The sequence below is a fragment of the Eptatretus burgeri genome, chromosome 12 (genome assembly GCF_056783735.1).
Source record: "Eptatretus burgeri isolate ZD-2024b chromosome 12, Ebu_testis_v1, whole genome shotgun sequence".
Taxonomy (NCBI): Eukaryota; Metazoa; Chordata; class Myxini; order Myxiniformes; family Myxinidae; genus Eptatretus; species Eptatretus burgeri.
In genome coordinates, this window is record NC_140972.1 from 87,560,789 (window position 1) to 87,585,978 (window position 25,190).

Genomic DNA, 25,190 nt, shown 5'->3' on the forward strand with positions numbered 1-25,190 from the left:
ATACGATTATATAGGACCAACCCGCAATGATGCGGAGAGTGGACTCCACACAAGGCATTAATAATAGTTGTGGTTTTCTGCAATGGCCAACATCTGTGAATGCAGTGACAAGTTGGGATCCATCACTGGGCTTTTTGATGAGGAAGGTGGGGTTAACATATTCCACATAGACATCAACATCTTCATGCTTAATGAACATGCCGACAGCTTCCAACGCGTCAACCTTGACCTGCAGGTCAACAAGGCGTGATCGGTCATGCTGGGGGAGACAACCTTTGCGTGGTGGGGATTGAGTTGGACCCATATTGACAATGGCATGAATGTTCCCGACAGTGCTAATGTGCTGATGATTTTAGGGTCAAAAACAGGTGAGAACTCATGATGGAGAGCAGTGAACTTTGCCCTCATATCCGTCACCAGTATGTTGTCAGAATCAACATGGATAGTGTCAGCACAGGCATGAGGTGAACGTGGTGGTGTACACTTCGCAAACACTGGAGAGGGGCTCACAACTTTAGGGATTGGGGGAGCACGAGTGATGCATAAATGGGAATAATGCTTGATAGTGATGGGACTTCTACTACAGTTAGGAATGCGAATGCTGCCACATGCACTGTGCACAAGATCGTGTTGAGGCCATACCTGCCTGGACAATAAGTCTTGTGCACAAAGGGCTCTCGGACTGGGCTCAATGGCGGTCAGAACATATCATGGTGCTGGGGATGTCTGAAAGTGGAATTTCACGGAATTCATCGGCCATAGCATGGTTGTACTTGCTGGGGAGCATCGAACAACTTGTGTGCGGCAAATTGAAGAGACCCTGTCTATCTTAGGGGACAGATCACCGTACATGCACTGATCATTATCGCCAATGCAAATGACACTCTGTGCTGGGTGAATAGTAATGTCATTTTGAGACATGAACGGAGATCCTGCAAGGACGTCAACATCGAAGTCTGATACAATAAAGGTGTCAAGTGCCACAATTTGATCAGCCCTGTTGAGAACAATGAGAACAGCCCTGTTTACAAACCCCCCCCCCATCCACTTTCTCAACAATCCTCTGGAAGAAGTCTTTTCTTTCAAGCTTCTAGGTCTCACCATGCCATGACCTTTCCTGGGAAAGTCACATTTCCAACCTCGCCTCAAAAGCCAGTCGCCAACTGGGAATTCTCCGTCGTGCTAAGTCCTTCCTCGGCCCTCTTGAGCTCCTGACCACTTACAAAGCTTTTGTCCGTAGCCTGATGGAGTACTGCTCTCCCCTCTGGGCTGGTGCTCCTGCCTCCCACCTTTCTCGGCTTCACGCTGTCGAAACCAGGGCATTTAAGATCATCGGCATCTCCCACAATGAAGCTGAGTCTTTGGGCCTCTCACTCAATCACCGCAGGTTGGTCGGTGGTCTTTCTGTCTTCTACCGACTCCTCTCCAGCCTTGCCCCCCCTGCTCTCTCTGCGATTTGTCCCCACCACATTTCCACAGGGCGCTCAAGGTCCGCCAACAACCCCCTTCTGGTAAAACTACCAAAATCACGAATCACTGCTAATCTTCACTCTTTTATTCCTCTTTTTTCCCGCCTTTGGAATAAACTTCCTCACTCTATTCTTTCCCATTCTTCCCTCCAGGCTTTCAAAACAGCTGTTCACCACCACCTCTTATCTTCCCCCATCCAAATCCTCGATCTTTTCTACCCCCGATAATCCACCCAAGCCCACTTCCTTCATTTCTCCTGCTTTCCTTCCTGAAAGTCCCTGAAATGTCCATCTTCTCTTCGCCATGTTCCCCGTCCCATCCCCATCCCTCTTCCTTCCACACTTCACCTAATGTGTCTGTTCCCCACTGTTTTGTCCCTTCCACTCCCGCCCCTCTTGTCTCATGCCTCCTTGCTGTGAGTTGTGTGTTAGCTCTCATACGAGCCTCGACCAAGGTATACAAAAAAAAAAAATATGAGTTTCACTGACGACATCCAGGAGGGTCACACCATCTACTTCATAAGCACGTTGTGAACTTTTTGAGACTGGGAGGCCAATATGATGAGCCAAGGTCACACTAACAATGTTAGTTTCGGCACCACTGTCCACCATGAGGGGATAACAACATGGTCGTTGTCAAAGGCAAATAGGATGGGTGAGAGGTTGGTATACACATGCCTTGTGGAAGTATGCAGATGGCTCGTAGTCGTGTCCAGAGGTGACGAAGACTTATTGTGGTCATCAAAGGTCACTATCAGGGCAGTCATCAGCAACAGTCCTCGCCGCAGATCTGACGAATGCTGAAGAAGAATGCTTTGTCCGAATTTGGAAGGAACCGATAACGACTTGGGAAATGATCATCAGGGCGAGCTGCCTCCTTGCATAAGGGGCAGTGTGGGTGTAATCATTTGCCATTGGGTCTAGATGGCTGTGGTGAAGATGGATATGACCACTGTTGGAGATTGAATTGGGTTTGGTAGGATGGTTTAGTTTCAGCTGACCTCATGACTTTGGCATCAGCTGCAGAAGCAATCTCAGCAAGGAGCGAGTCCATGACTTGTGAAATCTCAGGTTTGAGTGAGACTAATGTTCGAGACATCAACTCAGTCCCATAATGTTGTTTGACCAGCTGGGGCAGATCTGGGTGAAACAAGCGAAGCCATGTTAGCACAATAAGGTTTTCTGGCATTGGAGACAACTCTTCATCGATTGATGTTGACTCACCACGATGGCTCATTGGGATATCTGTTCTTAACAGGCTATTATCGATGAATGTGGTGAGTCACTGGCACAAATCCTCAGTGTGCTTGTCACTCCCAAGGTGTATGAAGTCAAAATCGAGGAAATGGCCTCCTGATTGCTGGAAACAAAAATGCATACGAATGGCCTGTCAGGCTGAAGCCAGTGATGTGGAGTTATTTACAATTGCGGATCTTGAGATCACAGTTCAAAAATTGGCAATTTGTCCAAGCATTATTTCTAGATGAGTCACCTTCTGTTGTGCTGTCCAGTCATTCTGAGTGTCATCACCATCGTCAGCAAAGTTATGAAGTGGGGGAAGGCGAGACTTCTTAGCCCAGTTGATATCATTTGCAAGCAATGGGTGCAAAATTCGTATCCGATGATAACACGTACAATATGTTCTATCGCCAGCATTCGAGTGACGTTATCATCTCATTTTTGGAGAGACCCATGCACTGCTTTGTTGCACGACTGGAGGCCGCCATCTTTGGATGTTGCCATTTTGATTGCAGTTAAACCAAAGGGATAACAAAGTCGGTCCTTTTGCCGACGTTCACCTGTCGGGGTTGATTTGGAGACTGTGATAAAAAGGCGTGAGATGAAACGCTGCCACCATGTCAGTATTTGTAAAGGTAGAAGCCAAACAGTCAGGCTCAGATCCAGTCGGGTTTAATGCCGACCATGAACAGCACTCAATCAGGATGGAGACTCATCATGCGCACGCGCAAGAGTACCCCTCCGCATACATATCATTACAGTACAACAACCAGTCCAGACTGGTGCTCCTTTTTTTTTTTGTATACCTTGTCGAGGCTCGTGTGAGAGCGAACAAACAACGCACAGCAAGGGGGGCATGAGACAAGAGGGGCGGGAGTGGGAGGGACAAAACAGTGGGGAACAGACACAGTAGGAGATCTGTGGAAGGGAGAGGGATGGGACGGGTAACATGGGGAATAGAAGATGGACATTACAGGGACTTTCAGGAAGGAAAGCAGGGAATTTGAAGGAGGTGGGTTTGGGTGGATTATCGGGGGTAGAAAAGATCGAGGATTTGGATGGGGGATGATAAGAGGTGGTGGTGAACAGCTGTTTTGAAAGCCGAGAGGGAAGAATGGGAAAGAATAGAGTGAGGGAGTTTATTCCAAAGGCGGGAAAAAAGAGGAATGTAAGAGTGAAGGTGAGCAGTGATTCGTGATTTTGGTAGTTTTACCAGAAGGGGGTTGTTGGCGGACCTTGAGCGTCCTGTAGAAATGTAGTGGGGACAAATAGCAGAGAGAGCAGGGGGGGCAAGGCTGGAGAGGAGACAGAAGAAGACAGAAAGACCACCAACCAACCTGCGGTGATTGAGTGAGAGGCTCAAAGACTCATCCTCATTGTGGGAGATGCCAATGATCCGAAATGCCTTGGTTTCTACAGCGTGAAGCAGAGAAAGGTGGGAGGAAGGAGCACCAGCCCAGAGGGGAGAGCAGTACTCCATCAGGCTACGGACAAAAGCGTTGTAAGTGGTCAGGAGCTCAGGAGGGCCGAGGAAGGACTTTGCATGACGGAGGATTCCCAGTCAGCGACTGGCTTTGGAGGCGAGGTTTGAAATGTGGCTTTCCCAGGAAGGTCATGGCAGATATTGAGACCCAGAAGTTTGAAAGAAAGGACTTCTTCCAGAGGATTGTTGAGAAGGTGGATAGGGGGGGGGATTCTAAACGGTCCTTTTGAAGAGACATAGTGAGAGTGTGAGATTTGTCTGGATTGAAAGACATGTTACACATGTTGGACCAATTTGTGATTTTATCCAGATCTGCAGTGAGCGAAGAAGCTGCTGCTTGCCAGTCTGAGGAATGACAGATGGTACGGCAGAGGGTGGAGTCGTCGGCAGAGAGAAATAGAGGATTTTCCAGAGAGTCCGAGAGATCATTGATGAAAACCAGAAAAAGAACAGGGCCCAAAACGCTACCTTGAGGAACTCCAGCCTGCACGGGAAGAGGGGATGAAAGAACTCCATTAGGGCCACACGTTGACTGCGACAGGAGAGGAAGTCTGCGAACCATGAGTGGAGATGGCCTTGAATACCATGGGAAGAGAGTTTGGTGAGCAGGGCAGGGTGTCAGACTGTGTCAAAAGCACGTGATATGTCCAGGGATATGGCTCGGACTTGCTGTCTGGCATTGAGGACCTCCATCCATTGTTTGGAGAGCAGAAGCAGCATATCCAGGGTAGAGTGACCTGGTCTGAAACCAAATTGATGATCAGAAATCAAGCCGTTGGAGAAGAGGAAGGATTTCATGTCTGAAGTAAAGATTGATTCCATAACCTTGCTGATTGGTCTGTCGTTGCATGGATCTGGTTTTGCACCTTTTTTATGCAGGACAGTGATGTTTGCAGATTTCCAAGCAGATGGCAGATGACCTTGAGCAAATGAGAGGGTGAATAGAACAGAGAGAGGGTGAGCAAGAGCAGAAGAGCAGGCTTTGAGGACACGTGGGCTGATGCCGTCTGGACCGGTTACAGAATCTGAGTTGAGCTTTGACAGCAAGCTCTCCACCTTGTCAGGAGAAATGGACACAGAGTCCAGGGACAGTTGGGTGCGACTGGGTAAGGGGGGTAGAGAAAGGGATGGGTTTTGGACACAAGATTTAGCTGCCAACACCGAGTTTAGGCATTCAGCTTTTTCACATGCGGTATCAGCACTGCGGCCATTTGAGGTAAGGGAGGGGATCGAGGGGGAACATACACCAGAAACAGATTTGATTGGACACCACCAGGATTTTGAGGAGGGAGAGAGGTTTGAGAGTTCAGATTTGAGATTAGAAAGATGTGTTCTGGCTCTCCTGGGGGTAGATACACTCTTGTTCCGAGCTTTATGGGAGGAACTGAGATTGCCCTCAGTTGGGTTTGCTTTCCATGAGACAAAGGCAAGTTGTTTCAGGACAACGGCCTCATCACAAGCTTCAGTGAACCAAGGGCAGGAGGAAGGGTAGGACAACTGAAGACTAGAGGGGATAAATCTGTGCATGAGGGAGAGCAAGTTTCTTTGAAAGAATTCCCAGGATGAGTTGATGTTTGAGAAAGTAGTGATAGGAGACCTGTCTATATGTTTGATGGCTGCTTGGAGACCCTGCCAGTCGGCTTGAGTGAAATGCCAAACTCGACAGTGGTGAGGTGGTTCTCTGATAACAGCCAGAGAGATGTCCACTTTGACAAGGACGTGGTCAGAAGAACCGATTGGAGCGGAGAAAGAGCAGCAGATATTGTCAGGGAAATTTGTCAAAATCAGATCCAGAAGAGATGGAGTACCATTGGTTGAGATCTGGGTAGGTAAGTTGACCGATTGAGTAAGTCCCAATGAGTCGCAGAAAGTTTTTGCTGAGGTGCCATGACAGGTGAGAGAGGTACCAACACCTAGCCAACTGGCATGATGACAATCGAAGTCGCCACATAAGAGGAAGAGAGAGTTTGGATGAGAAGACAGAAGATGGTCCATGTTTTCGGAGAATGTGGTGCAGATGGAGTCGTCACTGTTAGGTGGACGGTACAGTACACCTATAAACATGAGGTGGGAGTGGAGGGGAAGCCGTAGCCAGAGGTATACCTGGAGGTGTGGGGGGAGTGAGAGCATGCATGGAGAGTGAGGAATAGAGTCTTTGATGAAGAGAGCAACTCCTCCACCAGGACGAGGCTCAGGTCTGTCATTCCAGAGGAGGGAGTAACCAGGGAGAGATACTTGGGAGTCAGACACGTCTTGGCGGAGGAAAGTTTCTGTTAGGCAAATTTTGTCTGGTTTGTCAGTGGCAACCTGTATGGAAAGATCTGAAAGTTTTGAGCGAAGGCCCCGGATATTTGAGGTCCACACTTTTAATGAAGAGGTACGGGAGGAGGCTTTGGGTGTAGAGGGTGGGAGGGAGGGGGAGGGTAAGACAAGGGTCTACAGGGAGAGGTAAGGAGGGGTGTTGAAAGAGTGTGGGGGATTGCAGAATAGCTCGGGGAGGGGGCCGAATGAGGAGGAGAAAAGGCTCTGTGGTGCTGTGAGAGAGGGGGGGACAAGAGAGGGGGAAGAAGGCAGTTGAGGATTTGAGGAGGTGGAGTGAAGAGATAGGGGTGAGAGGGCAGTGGAAGGAGGCAGCTTTGTGGATGAGAGGGAGGGCAACTTTGAGAAGGATGAGTGAGGGGGATGAAAGGTGGGTCAAAGGTGAGGGGGGAATTTTTGAGAGACGTGAGAGGGAGGCTTGGAGGGAGAAGAGTGGGATGGTTGCTTTGAGAGTGAGAGCGAGGGGTGAGAGGGGTGAGTTGACACTGAAGTTGGAAAAAAAGAATGGTTGATGGAAAGCGAACATTCATAGCAAACTAGGGTTTTTTTTAAGTTTTAGGTCAGAGATGCGATTTAATACAATTCTTGATGGATGCAATCAAGGTGAATTCAGAGAATGGAGAGAAGAAACGCTGTAACAGTTGGATTTTTTCGTCAAGGAATGAAGGAGAGCTCGAAATGAGAGCAGTCTGTTAAAATAGCAGAAGAGTAGTGCATCATGAAACAGTAAAGAGTACCACATGTGTGAGAGGAAGATGAAGCATTATACGATATCGTTTTTGTTATTATTATTACTGTTTGAGAGAGTTTACAACAGATTAGGTCATGGAAGTGTTGTGAAAAAAAAATCGAGGAAGAAGAAGAGGAGGAAGAATAAGAGGTGATGAAGAAGAAGAAGAAACAGAATCAGGAGAAAGTTTCGTTTTTTTTGTTTTTTTTTTAATTTAAGATAAGAAATAGAGAGATTCGTTGGGAGAAATGGGGGATGTTAGGAAAGTGGGGAAGATTGAAATTGAAGGTAATGGGGAGAAAAAACAAATAAAACGATCGTCGACTGAGGGACCCGGTAGGCCTCAAGCCTCGAGCCTTGACCTCAAACACCCGGTAAGACAACGTCGACAAAAACTCACAAAATAGCACGATTTTTGAAACAAAACCAAGCTCGGAACACAGTAACATGTAGGTGAGAAAAATAAACAGTTAAAATGGGACAAATAACGACCGGAAACTTAACTTTGAGATCATCAGCAGAGAGCCCCGGAGACCTCTCGACGCTCCAAACCCGGAACCGGAAGTGAGACTCCTTTAAACTCAATCTCTCTATATTTTCATTCCAATCACAAATTAATACTATAACATTAATTTAACAAAATACAATATTACAAACACTCGTGAGGTTATTGAATATAAAGGTCATTCTGACATTACATCCAGATGGGGAGCAACTTCGTACGAATCAAAACTCAAAATAATAAACGTGTTGAGATATTTATGAAACCTCCCACCCACCTTTGGACACCGGCTGGGACCCCAAAATGTTCCACAGAAGGTTTGGCAGGCTATCCCCAAAACTGAGGGAGTAGTTGAGAGTCGGACAGACAGACACTCCTACTTTATAATTTCGATTTTGTAAAGCTTTCTGCCTGTGGGCATTCGCTACATCTAGTCCATTCTCAGTTCACTGATCTTGATGCACACACAATGTATTGTTATTGATGGTGGAATCTCTTCCACTCATTTTATTAACAATTGGAATCTGTCACGGCATTGTTTTAATCTGTAGCTTTTCTAATTATTTCGGTCGGCTTTAATACTTTTTTTGGACATCACTCCCTATAACTCTTCAAATTCCATTATGTACAGAGCAATTTCACACCTTGAAATTGATGCAGAAACCTCCCTTCCCCCTAACCCCCTCACCCGACCTCTGAATCACAGCAATCCTACAATCATCATGAAGTGTTTTCAGGGTGAATGCAGGGTGAATATTTATAGCTGTCTGGGTGACTTTGTTCTGCAGGAATGGCGAACCATCCAATAAATGAAGTGAAAAAAATTGATTGGTCACGCATTGAACACAAGAAGGAGGAGGAGGCCACGAGAAAGTCGAAAAATTACAAAATTTACAAAGGAACATTCTATGCCTTCCCAGTCCTGATCAAACGCTTTACTGCACCTGAATTGAAGTAAATCTTGTCTTTTAATGGTACTTTGGAAGGACTTGGACTGTTTGCTTTGTAAAGTTTTCATCTGCTTGTTCAATCTGGGATGTTGTACTTATCATCACGATTATTTGAGGATGTCTGATGGTAATGATTATTTAATGAATATTGCGCAGCTCAAACTTGGAACAAAATGAAAAGTTGGCGATAAAAGAAGCTACAAATCTGCGCCAGTTTGACCATCCAAATATAATCCGCTTCTATGGGATCATCATGGAAAAGCAAGGTTTGTTTGGAATCAAAGGTTTGATTTAATATTCAAATGTTTATACTAACCTTAAAGATCACATCGAATCTTGCCTTTACAAGTTCATCTCTGAAACTCCACATTTCTATGAAGAAGATGATTTGTTTTGTATTTTGTGAATCAAGTATATTTAGATTCTAAATTCTGATTGATTTGTTGCTTTTTTAAGACAGCAATGGTTGCTGTTAAAATAATTGCTTCAATTGTGGTTGTGGTTATTGGGTGGTTGCCATTCACACAACAATTTATTGCATTAGTGGATACCGATTTCATGAAAATACAAACATATGGGAGTAATTTTCCAACTGGACTCTCCTTCCAAAAGTTTCCTTGCAGTTGTGTAAATATACCTTTTCCTTTACAGTAGGTTACTCCTGGATTATTGTTTGCTTCACAGGAGAGGGTAATTTTTTTGGAATCGTCATGGAATACTGCAGTAAGGGTCCATTGTCCTCACTCCTACAATCAGAGGAGGACCTCAGCTGGAAACTGAGAGTTCACATGGCACAGGAAGGTGCCAGCGCACTTTACCGGTATGTTTATCGCGTTGCTGAGTATGTTTATCATATTTTTCGTTTGAAATTCATTAACAGAAGAAGGTTGTGCTCAAAATTGACTTGGAGAATGTTCTCATTTGAATATCTTAATCTCAACAGGTATTTTCACATTGCTTTTTTCTCACGTGTGTGTGTGTGTGTGTGTGTGTGTGTGTGTGTGTGTGTGTGTGTGTGTGTGTGTGTGTGTGTGTGTGTGTGTGTGTGTGTGTGTGTGTGTGTGTGTGTGTGTGTGTGTGTGTGTGTGTGTGTGTGTGTGTGTTTGAGCAGGCTACACAGTTGGTCAAGTCCTTTTGTACACAAACATGTGACTTCTCAAAGCTTTCTTGTGAACGAGAACAACAGTCTAAAGGTACAAATGGGAGTTGGGGGGTGTAATATGATGTGAGTTTAAGCAAACCTTGAGTAGACAGAAGGAGAAGAGAAGTTCGAGAGATTGATGTTTTGGAACACTTTATGTTAATCAGCCATTTGACCTCATGTTTCGTCAGTTTTGGTCGCTATGGACAAATTTTCCATGTTTCACTGCTTTAAACAGATTTGTGTATGCAGTTCTGTTTTTTAAATTTTTTGTTGGTCTACATTGTTGAGGTTCATGGAAGAGCTCAGATCAGAATGCAACAGAACAAAAACAACAGCATAAAGAAAGGGGAAAAACACCAATGGCAGGGTTGAGGGACAAAACAGAGGGAGACTTGGAGAAATAAGAGATGTAGTGAAGAATTAAGGCCACGGAAAGACAGTGTTGGCTTAATGCCTGGTGTTGACTTAATGGTTAGGGTGGTGTGGGCTTGGGATTCAAGGATCCTGAGTTCAAATCCCACTCCGCTGTTGAATTAAAACCAGGTGGGGTTGACTCTGCCTGTCATCCTTCCGAGGTCGGCAAAATGAGTGCCAGCTTGCTGGTATCCTGTGTCGGAGTGGAGACCTGTCCAGGATTGTGCCCAATAGCCAAGGAGACTGCTCAGGCAGCACCAACGCTCTGCACAGAGTATGGTCCCAATGGATGGATGGATGGATGGAAAGACATTGGGAGTGAACAAATTTATTACAGCCACAAACTCTCAAGAAGGAAAAACTGGAAACTTGGAAAGAGGTGAGCTAAAGAAGGGTTAATGGGGGTAGAAAAGATTGTGGTTGTGATGGCGGATGATCTAGGATGATGGTGAACAGCTGTCTTGAAGCCCTGAAGGGAAGAATGAGATTGAAAAGACTGAGGAAGTTGGTTTGACATGCAGCAAATTAATTGGAACAAATGAATTGAGGTGAGCAGTGATTTTGGAAGTTTCATGAAAAGGGGGTTACTGGCAGTCACACCCTGCAGAAACATGGGGGAGGGTGGGGGTAGGGGAGAGGCGACAGATCATGAAAAGGGTAGAGGATGCAAGACCAAAATTAATGCATGAGAAGACAGAGAGATAACTGACCTGTCTGTGATGTGAAAGTGATAGGCCCAGGGACTCAGCATCATCATGGGAGATTTCAATGATCCTGAAGGCCTTAGTTTCCATGGTGTCAAGCCGAGCAAGGTGAGAGGCAGGGGCTCCAGCCCAGAGGGAGGGGCAGTACTTCATTAAACTGCAGATGAAGTCCTTATAGGTGGACAAAAGTTCAGCTGTGCCAAGGAAAGACTTTGCACAATAGTTGATATCCAGTTGCTGGCTGGCTTTGGAGGCTAACTTATAAGTATGGTTTATCCAAGAAAGATCATGGCAGATGGGCTTAAATATTTGAGTGACTGCACCTCTTCAAGAATATTGTTAAGAAAGTATATGGGAGGGTTCGTTAGATGGTCCTTCAGCATGATAGAGTGAGAGTGTGAGATGTCAGAATTGAAAGACATATTCCAAGTGTTTGACCAGCTTGTGATTCTATAAAGGTGTGTCAAGAGGGAAGAGGCTGCTGCTGCTTTCCTATCTGGAGGATGAGATATGTTACAGCGGAGGGTTTAGGCAGAGGGTGGAGTCATCAGAAAAGAGATAGAGGATTTTCAAGAGAGTCAGAAAGATCTATGATGAAGATTATGAATAGGACTGGGCCCAGAACACGTCATTGGGCACTCCAGGCTTGACATGGAGAGGAAATGCGAGGATGCTCTTGAGAGTCACATGCTGGCTATGAGAGTAGAGGAAGTCAGTGAGCTATTTGTGGAGTTGGCCTTGAATGCCATCGCCAACGAGTTTGGAGAGCAAGGCAGGATGCCAGACTGTATTGAATGCTTGAGCTATGACAAGAGAGATGACCCTGATGTCATGCCTGACATTGAGAGTCTACATCCAATGTTGGGAGAGCAGAAGGAGCTTGTCTCGTGTAGTGTCCTGATCTGAATCCAAACTGGTAGTTTTGGATCAGGTCATTGGAGAAACGGAATGATGTAATGTCAATTCCGATGATGGATTCCATGATCTTGCTGATTATTGGAAGTAATATAATAGGATTCATTAAGGGGATTGGTTTTTGCACCATGTTTATGTAATGCAATGATTTTGGTTGCCTTACAAGCATATTTTAGATGTCCTTGGGCAAATTATAGGGTTAACAGAGCAGAAAAAAGTTGTGCAAGAGCAACAGAGCAAGTTATTAGGATACGTGTGCTGATGCTGTCTTTTTGGACGTTTGCACTGATGCCATCCAGGGCATTTGCAGAATCAGAGTTGAAGTATTCCAGAAACTTCTCCACTATCTCAGGTAAAAAAGATACAGAGTCCAGGAGCACTTACAAGTGATTGGATTGGGTGTTTATAGAAAGTGAGTGGTTGGGGATACAATCCTTGGAAGCAAACACAGTATTGAGACATTCAGCCTTCTCACGAGTGGTCGCCTGCGATGCTATTTGAAGTTATGGAAGAGATGGGTATGTGATCTTCTCCAGTGACAGACTTGATAAGGTGCCACCTTGTTTTTGAAGAACAAACTTGTTTGATATTTCAACGTTGAGGTTGGCCAGATGATGCTATTTTGTTCTCCTGAGAGTGGACACACTTGTTGTGGGCTTTGTGCAGTAATCAGAGGTTATCTTTGGTCAGATTTTCCTTCTGGAAACAGAATGCAAGTTGTTTCAAAGAAACTGCCTCACTGCAGGATTCAGTGTACCATTGGTGGGAGGACAGGTATGATGACTGCAAACGAGATGGGATGGATCTGTGCATAAGAGAGTGAGAGCAGGTTTATATGGAAGAATTCCCAGGCTGAGTTAATATCAGAGGTGGCAGATATAGGGGACCAATGCTGAAGTGAGATGGCAGCTTGCAGTCCCTGCCAGTCTGCTAGAGTGAACTGCCAGACTCGCTGGTGCTGAGTCAGCTCTCTGAGAATAGCCAGCGAGATGTGGTCAGATGAAACAATTGAAGCAGAGGAAGAGAAGGAGACATCAGCAGGAAAGTTGGTCAATATGATGTCCAGAAGGAAGGTTTTGCCATTAGCAGATATCCAGGTCAGAAAAGTCAGATTTAGTCAGGTCCATTGAGTCACCAGATGTCCTTTGAGGAAATACCATAGCTGGTGAGAGGTAATTAGTCCGTTGGTAAGGTGACAGTTTAAGTCACCACATAGGAGGAAGTGAGAGTTGGGTTGGATGATTAAAAGTTGGTCCATGTTGGCTGGGAGAGAGATGTCTCAAATTAGCTGCATTCACAGTAAAAGATGCTTCCACAAAGTCTGATTTTAACACTGATTGTAACACACAAAATGATGATCAACATCCATCTCAGATAACTCCATACAGGCTTTTTGCCCTGGGGCACAAGTCCAACAGGAACCCACCTGAAGACAAGATGAACACCAATTGAGAAACAAAACACGGTACCTTATCGCTTCGCTAAACCCCGAAGCAGAGGTGACCACACAAGGAGAGAATGATATTGGTGAGGAGAAGCAAAATAACAAAGTAAACATTTGCTTGGGAAAAATGCAGTAAAAATAAATGGAGATGGAAAGGAAGGAAAGGATGTGAATTGGCCAAAATGATGGGCTTCCTCAGCTTGGTACAATTATCTATGGTGCTCTATTTGCCACTTCTCTGGATCAGGCTTTCCAGGGCTATGAAATGTTTGTCCTATTGGGCACAAGATGCACGTCATCAATCTCTTCTGGCACTGAATGCATGAACTGTGGATATACCCTCTCCTTCCTTGTCACTTGGAGCCATTATGTGCACTATCCATGTGAACTACTTCCTGTACTGCTTTCCAGCATAATGCCAGGGCCCCACCTCTTCTGGCAATTTGCCAGGCCCCCACCACTTCCAGCACCATGCTGATCCCCCACCGCTTCCGGAACCACACCGGTCCCTGCCACTTCTGGTGTCAGTCCCCGCCACATCTAACGGCACAGGTTCCAGCACTGCGGTGGCCCCCTGCTCATTTCACAACTTATATTAAATGACCGATTAAGAGGAAAAACCCCAGCACTTAAAAACCATACATCTGCCCACTGGGTTAGATATCACACCAGTCTTTTGATAACAGAAAATTGTGACATTGCTCCAGACTCGTACTTTTGAATGTATAAAACAAATTTAATTGGATTCGCTATATATGCTAGATATCCCTTATTGTCAGGTTTTCCGTCTGTCTGTCTGTGTGTATGTGTGTCTGCAATGCGAGGCTCCACAGCACGAACCAGCAAACCGATTTCGATCAAACTTTGCCAACAGGTGCCATATGGTCTGGGAATGTGCGCGTTTGAATTTCGTTGCCTAGCAACCACCCGTTGCTGTGCAGCGGCCGAAAAACCGCGTACAGTATTTTCAATACTTGTCCTTCAGTTTTGAATGTGGAGAAACGAGACTTCGGAATTAAACACTTCGAGATATTTAGAAAATTTTACTTGAGCTGATTTTTGATTGAGGTATTATTTTTCAAATGGTAGTCCTTCAAAAATCGGGTGTCTATTTACTGTCATTATTTATGAGGGGCTTAGGAAAGTGGGCGGAGCTTAGGGAAAGTGGACGTGGTTGATGAAAAGTGGGAGTGGCGTAGGAAAGTGGGCGTGGCTTATGAAAAATATTGTGTGGCTCAGAAGGTGTGGTCAAACAAGAGCATTGAGAGAAGTTTATCGGGTTTTCCGTGTGTGTGTGTGTGTGTGTGTGTGTGTGTGTGTGTGTGTGTGTGTGTGTGTGTGTGTGTGTGTGTGTGTGTGTGTGTCTGCAACGTGAGGCTCCACAGCACAAACCAGCAAACCGATTATTTTTCAAATGGTAGTCCTTCAAAAATAGTGTGTCTATTTACCGTCATTTTTTATGAGGAGTGCCAGTTGGCAAAATACGCAATAGGAAAAATCTTGCCAGGAAGAGGAACAATTGTATTATATGTGAACCAATACGTCTTGGCAATGAATCTTCTTCAGTGGATCGGTCAGAATGAAAAGCATCGTATCCAGCGCTTCGATCCTAGCGAATCCCTCGTCGCCTTCCGGCTTGTTGTTGAATTACTTCCTCCCTTTAAAAATAAATTCCCATTTGCACTATTATCATACTAAAATGATGAGCCTCAACATTGTATACAAAACTAGAATGACAACCTTCGACATCATGGTGTCAGCAGTATGCTTCCACCCACATTATTACATCATTATACATAATTATACCAAGTTTGATTTTCATCCCTGAACCCAGATTATTTAATATTAAATAATTATGTCTTCCAGACCATGCATCCAATCAGGTTGAAATTTATAACATATATTCCATATGAAGACGAGATGATAATTTTGACGTTTCACATCGATTGATGAAGCGGTTCAAGAGAGATTTTTTTTGAAAGAATTTCGTTCAAACCAATATGGCTGCCAGACAATGTGACCTATTAATTTTTCATCAACACCCAAGTATGCCCAAGGCTTGGTGAACATGTAAGTGAAGTTTCCCCTCAATCTGTCAAGCCATTCTGGAGAAGAAGATTATAAAATGTTTCTTCTTCAAAAATTCACAGCTGCCAAACCATGTGAGCTATGATGTCAAAGGTGGAGAACTTTTTGTTCCTCATGCATCGGTGATCATACCTGTAATGTTTGCTTGCCTTGATCTATTCAGCGTTTCAGAGAAGAATATTTTTGAAGGTTTTATGTTTAAAACAATATGGCTGCCGAACCATGTGACCGATGACATCATCAATTTATTTTGCCAATTACAATTTGGCCCTAGATGACCCTCAAATTTTTTTCATACTGATCAGATAAAGCATTTGACAGATGCGATTATGATGTCATAAAAAAAGCCACGTATGACATCATCAAAAAATCACACTTGTTTCCCTTGGGTTGTATTTCACATGAGCCAAGTTTCAATTTTTTCCATGTAGCGGTTTCGGAGATACAAATGTCCAAAGTTTTTCTTTTTTTCCAAATGGCTGCCACACCACGTGACCTATGACATCATAGTTATCACAAAAACATTCTACATGAGTGGTCACATCTATTGTGAAAATTTAGTGAAATTTCTATGGTGAAAAACAAAACCATGCCGCCCCGCTTTGATACAACCCCACTTTGATTGGACACCTGACCCACGATGTCCTCTTTATCAAATCAAATTCAGATTGGGTGGCTGATCACGTCTTTGGAGTTTCGCATTGATCGGATAAGGTCTTTTTGTTCAACATGGCTGCGAGACCATGTGACCGATGTTGAAATTTTCAACAAATATTCCCCATGCCGAGTCGATCATATTAAAAAAAAAATTTTTTTCTCTGAAACCGCTTAGTCTTTTGATGGGAGGCTTCACAGGGATGATCCACTACCGTTGCTGCAAAGATTTTATTTAACAATGACCTCATCAGTCACATGATGTGGCAGCCAGGTTGGTTTTAAGGAAATAATGAAACAATTATTTCTCTGCAACCATTTAACCGATCAATACTGTACTTTACAGTTATGATCCACTGTGCTTGCTGCATAAATTTGACTTTAAAATGACATCATTGGTCACATGGTGTGGAAAGCCTGGTGATGGCTTCGTGGTTAGGGTAGCCTTGTGTTGGCCTCGTGGTTCAGGTGGTGGCTTGGGATCCTAGGGTCCTGAGTTCAAGCCCCGTTGGCCGCTGAATTAAAATACACCAGGAGGTTGACTCAGCCTGTCATCCTTCTGAGGTTGGCAAAATGAGCACCAGTGTACTGGTAAGGGGGACACTGCATTTAGCGCCATAGCCGCATCCCATCCAATGATGCAACAGCAGCCACAGGCTGCACTCGATAGAGAGAGTGGTTAGGGTGGCGGCTTGGGATCCTAGGGTCCTGAGTTCAAGCCCCGTTGGGCCGCTGAATTAATACAACCAGGAGGTTGACTCAGCCTGTCATCCTTCCGAGGTCAGCAAAATGAGTACCAGTGCACTGGTAAGGGGGAAACTGCATCAGCGGCATGGCCGCGTCCCAGCCAGTGATGCAACCAGCAGCCACAGGCTGCACTCGATAGTGAGAGACATGGTGTGGAAGCTTGGTGTTGTCCTCGTGGCTATGGTGGCTGGTTTAGGATCCTCGGGTCCTGAGTTTGAGCTCCATTGGTTGCTGAATTAACACCAGGTAGGGTTGACTCAGCCTGTCATCCTGAGGTGGATGAAATGAGTGCCGGTGTACTGGTAGAGGGGCACAGCATCAGTGGCACTGCCATGTTCCAAGAAATGATAGCTACCTGGCAGCCAAACTGCCATATGCCAGAACAGAAAGAACATGGCTTGGAAGCCACATTGGTTTCAAGTAAAATATGAAAAGTTTATATTTGGAAACCACTATAGCAATCAATGTGACTCTTTGCTGTTATGATTCACTGCCCTTGCTCTATGTAATGCAACATGTTTCATATTGCTCTGTTAAGCTGTTTTGGAGAAAGGTTTTTTTAATTTTTGGTTTTCAAACTAACATGGCTGCCAAACCATGTAACCTATAGCATTGAAAATTTGGACACTGCCCAGGATTGGGTAGGGGATTACATGTGTGAAGTTTTGTTTTGATCGGATAAGGTTCATTTTTCTATCCAATATGGCTGCCACACCACGTGATTGATGACATCAACATTTCCACACTGGATGCAGCTTTATTTTTGATGATACTTGGTAAATTTTGCTTCGATCTGATAAGCAGCCCCAGAGAAAACATTATTTAATATTTTTATTCAATCCAAGTATGCCTACCGAACCAAGTGACATCAATTATTCTTTATCACCCAAGTATCCCCAACTCAAAGTAAACAGGTCTGTGAAGTTTCTCCTCAATCTTTCCAGCTGTTCTGGAGAAGATTTTTGAAGGTTTTTCAGGTAAATCCAAGATGGCTGCCAGACCATGTGACCTATGATGTCATCGTTATCAAACTTTATTCAGCATGGCAAATCGATCATTTGGGTGCAGTTTCATTTCGATCTGTAAAGCGGTTCTGGAGAAGAAGATTTTTTTGATTTTTTTTTTTGTATACCTTGTCGAGGCTTGTGCGAGAGCTGACACACAACGCACAGCAAGGGGGGCATGAGACAAGATGGGTGGGAGGGGGAAGGACAAAACAGTGGGGAACAGAGACATTAGGAGATCTGTGGAAGGAAGAGGGATGGGACGGGGAACATGGGGAATACAAGATGGACATTACAGGGACTTTCAGGAAGGAAGGGATTGACCAACCTGCGGTGATTGAGTGAGAGGCCCAAAGACTCAGCCTCATTGCGGGAGATGCCAATGATCCGAAATGCCTTGGGTTCTACAGTGTGAAGGCGAGAAAGGTGGGAGGCAGGAGCACCAGCCCAGAGGGGAGAGCAGTACTCCATCAGGCTGCAGACAAAAGCTTTGTAAGTGGTGAGGAGCTCAGGTGGGCCAAGGAAGGACCTTGCACGACGGCGGATTCCCAGTCGGCGACTGGCTTTGGAGGCGAGGTTTGAAATGTGGCTTTCCCAGGGAAGGTCATGGCAGATAGTGAGACCCAGAAGCTTGAAAGAAAGGACTTCTTCCAGAGGATTGTTGAGAAAGTGGATGGGGGGGGGGGTTTCTAAATGCTCCTTTCGGAGAGACATAGTGAGAGTGTGAGATTTGTCCGGATTGAAAGCACCAGAAAGTTTACAGTACACACGGACGTGTTCCACGTGTTGGACCAGTTTGTGATTTTATCCAGATCTGCAGTGAGCGAAGAAGTTGCTGCTTGCCGGTCTGAGGGATGACCGATGGTACGGCAGAGGGTGGAGTCATCAGCAAAGAGATATAGAGGATTTTCCAGAGAGTCGGGGAGATCTTTGATGAATCTTCTTTTTAAAAAAACAATATGGCTGACAAACCACGTGTCAGATGGCATAATAATTTATTTTTCTCTGTTCACATCTTTCCCATGATGAACCACAGATATTTTCATACTGATAGGATGCAGCATTCTATGCTGGATAGGATACCACTTTCATCAGGATACCACTTCACTGATGACATCACAGTCAAATAATTCTTATTCCCCATGCAGAGTAGTTGGAAGATGCATAGTTTCAATTATTTCCATCGTGCGGTTTGGGAGATACAGCGGTCCAAAGTTTTCCCCCTTTTTTCCATCATGGCTGCCACCCTATCAGGGGTGGGGTGGATACGCGCACACCTTTGGGGGTTTCTTTCTTGGTGTACATATGTTGTTCGTGGAGCTGGACTCAGCATGTTCTCTAACGACTACAATCCAAGCTTTGAGCTTCACGAGTCTGAATGATCGTACTGGTCAGCTACCACTCAAATGGATCTTTGTCAGTTAGTGTTTGTGACTTCTGAGTGACATTACAATGATCACATCAACAGCATAACTTTTTCGACACTTGCATTTCAAATAAACAGATACAAAGTTAAATGACGAAGTTCACCATTACATGCAATGTCCAACTCCGATTCACGCATTGAGTTATTTCCGCCGCCCAGTGTCCCAGTCCTGCCACCATGACTCGCGTGTGTTCACCTCCTCCTTTGGGTCTGTCGATCCTTCGATTCCCATCGCGTTGTCCTCTCTTGCACGCTGGCCATCTTGAGATGATTAAAGAGCTCAAAGGAATTCTTTCCCGATGCACAATCTTAATGAGTTTTAATCAACCTGATTATATTCGTCTCCACGCGTTAACAACCGCTCTGGACATTAACACCTCATTCACTCATCGGAGTTGAATCGAGCATGGGACGATCAAAACGCACTTTCTGTCGCATGTCACCTGTCTTTACACCTCGCTCTCACGGGTTTATATAGTATCACAGAACAATCCTGTGCCTTCCAGCAAATGCGATTCTAGTCCATACTGGAAGTTTCATCTGAGAATGTTTCAGTACCTTCACGAATATCACCAGCAGTTTACAGTACAATACTGCCATCTACAGTCAAATCGGCTCTTTACATCAAGCAGTTTATATTACGATTTACCAATGAGTGCTAAACGAAATTTATAGATTATAACCGTCAATTTTAATCGTTCATTTACAGGCATTTACTAATGCTAATGAATGCCACAACATTTAGCTTTTAACTGAGATTTTTCCAACATGGCTACCACCCCAAGTGACCTATGACATCATCATTATCATTAAACAAAATTCTGCATGAGTAGTCGCATCGATGGTGAAAATTTAGTGTCAATCGGAGCGGTTACAGAGAAAACTCAGAAAATTCGCATGTATGTATGTATGTACAGTACGTACCACGTACAGACGGATTGATGGACGGACAACCCGAAACCGACTTCGTCACCGGAGGCATAAAAAAATGATAGCTTTTGCACTGTGTCATATAGCTAGAGAGGTTGGACACACGTGTGTGTGTGTGTGTGTGTGTGTGTGTGTGTGTGTGTGTGTGTGTGTGTGTGTGTGTGTGTGTGTGTGTGTGTGTGTGTGTGTGTGTGTGTGTGTGTGTGTGTGTGTTTGCCCTAAATTTACTGTGCAAAATTATTTTCACACGGCGAAGGTTAACGTCACAATAAAAACTTGTAATTACTAATCAAATTCATATCGCAAAATGATACACAGAAACTTTCAGTGAGCTGGGAGAGTTTTTCTTTTTACACATGCAAACAAATTCCTCACTATAGGTGCCTAAGCACTGACCTTTGACAAATATTCTGATTAAAAATCTATTTCTTTTGAATTCATCACTTTCAACCATACTTTCTGCAGTCTAATTTGGTGAGTGTATTTTTGTTAAGTTTATTTTGATGAGTCATCTGTTGCATAGTTACACATCATTAAGTTATTTCCAAAAATTACAACTGCAGTATATCATTTCAGCTACATCGTCGTCAGTTCTCCTATCGAGCAGCATTTGCCATGACAATACATACGGCCCAAGGTCAAGACTAAAAAGAGTTTGCCTTCACCAGGAAAAAAAAAATCGACCTGTTTTCCAATAGACAACTGTATATTACTTCATCAAATGCTAAATATCCTAGTAGTGGGGCAACTTAGCATAACAATTGTGCATTTTAGGAGGAAAGCACCAAATTTGGCACACTAGTAGCCGATCATATTATGAACAGATTTGGATATTGGGCCATCTCAAAATTTTTGATGGCAGTGGAAAATGGCTGCCACAGCCATCAGCGGCTGAATTTGAGATGGCCCAATATCCAAATCTGTTCATAATATTGTTGCGAATTCACGCCCGCCGGCGTGCGAATGGCCGCGTCACTCGAATCGCGACTGCGTCGCCCACCGGACGGACAATTCAGTCGTGACCCTCTGGGAACTATCGCACGGAGCCAGTCACGGGTGGGCCTTTCGACCTCACCACAATCGTGCCAATCGGCCAACTGCGTAGGATAGGGTTGTTCGCCAAACTCGACCTACCCAAGTACCCACGCGGATCGTAAACCGGGCGATCGTACCTCGCCGCAGGTCGACTCCGGACACGAACCGCTTAAGCGGTCCCTTCCGTGCTACAGTGATAACCGAGCGGTGTTATCGTCGGCCTCGACGGTTCCGATTAATTACCAGGCGTATTAAGCCCACTACGAACCCTTTACGTGAAGCAGGATGGAGGGTCTATAAAGAAAAGACGAAGCGAAACGGGAAAACAGTTCACACAAAGCACATTTATTTCCCGGCACACAGAAAGCACATATATACAGCCAAACAGTCAAAATGCACATACGTATAGCAACCAAAACAAAAGCAACAACGATGCAGAGTTACTACCGACTACATGCACACACGGCAACACTTATACAGTTCTACTTCGCAGACGGCGCCAACACACATTTACTCAAAAGCAAAGGAGAGAAGCCACCCTCACAGACAAGGGGGCAGACAGGCCTGTAGGCCAATTGTCCGTTAGACCGGGGGGTCCACCCACGTCCTTGTGACGCGTTGGCGGGCGAGCCGCAGATGTGGCCGCGTGGCTGTGCTCCGACTCCGTGCTCCTTGGCGGGTTTTGTTGGCATTGACGTTTGGAGTGGGGTGGAAACGGGGCCCCCTTTTTGTACTATCTCAGCACGGGGGAAAGGGGGAATTGTTGATTCCCTAGGGGAGGGCGATGGCTGGCTGGCTTGGGTCCCACGACGAGCGATCCCACACCGCGGCCTCGTCGCCGACCGCCATCCTTTTCGCCTCGGCCCCGAGCTCCTTTGCCTCTTCCCACAACTCTTCTCAGCCGACTCCAGAACCAAACGCGAAGACACACCGATTACTTCGCCACCCAACTCGACTGACTCCATTCGCCTTGCGCTCGCCTTCTTATAGGCCGGCAGGAGCAGTTACTATGCAAATATCCGGATCAGGATGACCTCGGGGGCGGAGCCACGCTCGCCCATTGGTCGGAGGAAAGGGGGCGTGAATCTCTCCTGATCCTAAAATTTGCATATATCGATTTCACACAGACGCGCCTGGAGGCGGGGCCAAGCCACTCCGCACTTGCTAATTGGACGGAGGAAAAGTGGGTGTGTAGCGTTCTTCATCCGAATTCTCCCTCGGAAAGGCCGCTATTTGCGCTCGTGGCTCGGTGCGTTCGGCACCAATCGCCGAACGGGCCCGAGACAGCCCGACGCTCAGTGTTCACAGGTGGTGCGGGAATGGCCGTAGAAGGAGAGAGGCGAAGGTGGTGGAGGGTTTTCGGTGGTGGTTTGATGGTTTTGGTGCCGTTTGGGAATGGCGGTGATGCGATGATGTGGGATTGAGTTGTGAAGGTAAAGGTCATGGCTATTGGCGTTGTTGTTGTTGTCCGAGGGTTGGAGCGTGGTTGGTTCAAAATAAAGATAGAACAGAAAAACGGCTATCTCAAAGCGTCGCAGCCGGGATGAATCACAAAATTCCCTCGATACAATGGGTTTGGGGCTAACTACACATGTACTTAGAGATATTTCACCTCCGGGCCCTGAATGGTGGTTTGCGAATTTCCACAGCTGTAACAATATGATAGGCTACGAGTGTGCCAAATTTGGTGCTTTCCTCCCAAAATGCACAATTGTTATGCTATATTTAGCTAAGATGCCCCACGATAGCAGCACTCCTATATCGCGCCAATATGTGATATAATCTCAGCTTTAAATTGTACATACCAATGAGATATCAAAAGTTTCATTTCTAAAGACCATGCACAACAGGTTCAGTAATACGTCAACGTCATAAACCTGATGTGTATTAACAAATAATCACGTTGATCTCTCCACTATGTTGATGTTAAATGTGTTTTGTTTTTATTTTACTTCTTTTAAAAACAAAAAACCCATGAACTGATGGATTACAGTCACCAGTATCATTTCAGCTTTGCAAAGCGGTTGAAGTGATATAACTGATGACACAGACTGCTGAATGTGTGTAACATTTTACAGGTAGCTCTTGTTTCAATGAAAAGGCAGATTGCACAAAGAAATGTCAAATTAAATTTTACTTAGTTTTATATGACAATGGTCTTTTACATGTAGCACTCACTGTTGGTTCTTTACATTTTATGAAGCATCAGATTGTTGCTCTCAATCATTCCCAAAATTGAGCTGCTTTGTCAGCCTGTGATATTATTCTATTTGTTCTTTCAATGTAAAATGCGATCAGAGGCCATTGGCACGATGTTGCCATGGCATTTGGGAGTATTTGTGGTTGAGCATCATTTCAGCTGCACCTTGCCTGCACAAACCTTCTTTACTTGCTTCCAGCAACCACAGGAATACTGGGTAACGTAGATTTCTTCAGCCCTCAAGTTTTTACTTCGAAGGGAACTTACATCAACAGTTGAAGGAGGGCAAGAACCAAGGCGCTTGTTTTTTTCTCAATCATAAGCTTGTGCATGTAAATATTAGGATGTAATGTTTTGATGTTAATGATAAAATAATGGGAAGTAATGTTAATGACTGTTGATGTTACACCCTCTCAAAGCTGACAGATTTTGAATTTGCGAGGTCATACACCTACATCCAGCGAAAGACTGCTGATGATGACGAGTACTCTTCTCTCGTGTACCTTGCTCCAGAAAATATCGACATCAACGCGAAATGCACTACCCGCTCGGACGTCTACAGGTAATGCTACATTCCTGACTATGTTACGTGCTATCATTGGACAGTGGCACATTAGCCGTTGGGTGATTGTGTCACTCACTCCCTACAGTTACACACACACACACACACACACACACACACACACACACACACACACACACACACACACACACACACACACACACACACACTAGTGAAACGGTACTCTGATAACATTCAAATGGAATTTGGCCTATAGTCCATGGGTCCAGAACAGAAATTCTACTTGTCGGTAACATCTAAGGATACCAATCCTAGTTATGATTTTTGAATTGGTGTATATATATATATATATATATATATATATATATATATATATATATATATATATATATATATATATATATATATATCATATTTTGATGTGATAACCATTGCAGACTGGCAGCTTATTGGTAGTTATCATCTCTGGAATATACCCACCCTCCGCATAATGAAGGCAGACAAATCTGTATATCCTGAGCTGTTATTGAATGATATTACCTTCATGGGATGTGTCAATAGTCCATTGTGTGGATTTCCCCAAAATTGTGATTTTCCCCCAAAACGTCAATATCTCAGAATGGTAAAATGGTAAAAATGCAAAATACATTCACTAAGCTGCTCTTCTGGAATGGTTATCACATATTGAAATAATCATATAGTCCCTACCAATAACTTAGTAGCCCAATAATAGTAGTCCCTTCGTAACTTAGTAACCAATAACCAATAACTTACCAATAATAAAGTTTGGTTTCCCAGATGGTACCGATATATGCCTGGGCCCATGGACTACTAGATAAGTGTGCCAAGTGCATATTTGTGCAAGGTAGACCAACAAAAACGGACAACATAAAATTTAAGAAACAATACAGCAATTACCTTTGTTCCCATTCCAAAAAATGTCCCATGTGGGTCGTTTAACCGGTTTTTTGTCCGCCATCTTGGATTTCTTGGGACGCAAAAGTAAGGGGTAGGGGTAATATAAAGACAATGAAGCATCATGAATATACCTCAGAGTGGAACAGTGCCAACAAATATGTCACAAACAAATGCACAAAACAATTACCAAAGAATACCTGCATATAACGAGGCTGATCCTGGAAACACACCTTTCTCCAAGGAACAAAAGAAAAGCTATAAACCAACGAGCAATACCAGTATTCCAGTACAGCCTGCAGAGTAATAAACTGGCCACAATCAGAAATCAAGAAACTACATATCAAAATAAGGA

The 25,190-nt window shown here is 44.6% G+C and overlaps 1 protein-coding gene across 2 annotated transcripts in view; it reads left to right on the forward strand.

The window, feature by feature from the left end:
• LOC147016066 (mixed lineage kinase domain-like protein) overlaps positions 1 to 25,190 on the forward strand; it is a 71,459-nt gene that overhangs the window by 33,986 nt on the left and 12,283 nt on the right. For both annotated transcript variants that reach the window (XM_085848754.1, XM_085848755.1), the window contains 5 exons: positions 8,531 to 8,696; positions 8,849 to 8,958; positions 9,377 to 9,512; positions 9,804 to 9,885; positions 23,817 to 23,959. In XM_085848754.1, the coding sequence (XP_085704880.1) occupies positions 8,531 to 8,696; positions 8,849 to 8,958; positions 9,377 to 9,512; positions 9,804 to 9,885; positions 23,817 to 23,959 (637 nt within the window). The remainder of the gene's footprint in view (positions 1 to 8,530; positions 8,697 to 8,848; positions 8,959 to 9,376; positions 9,513 to 9,803; positions 9,886 to 23,816; positions 23,960 to 25,190) is intronic.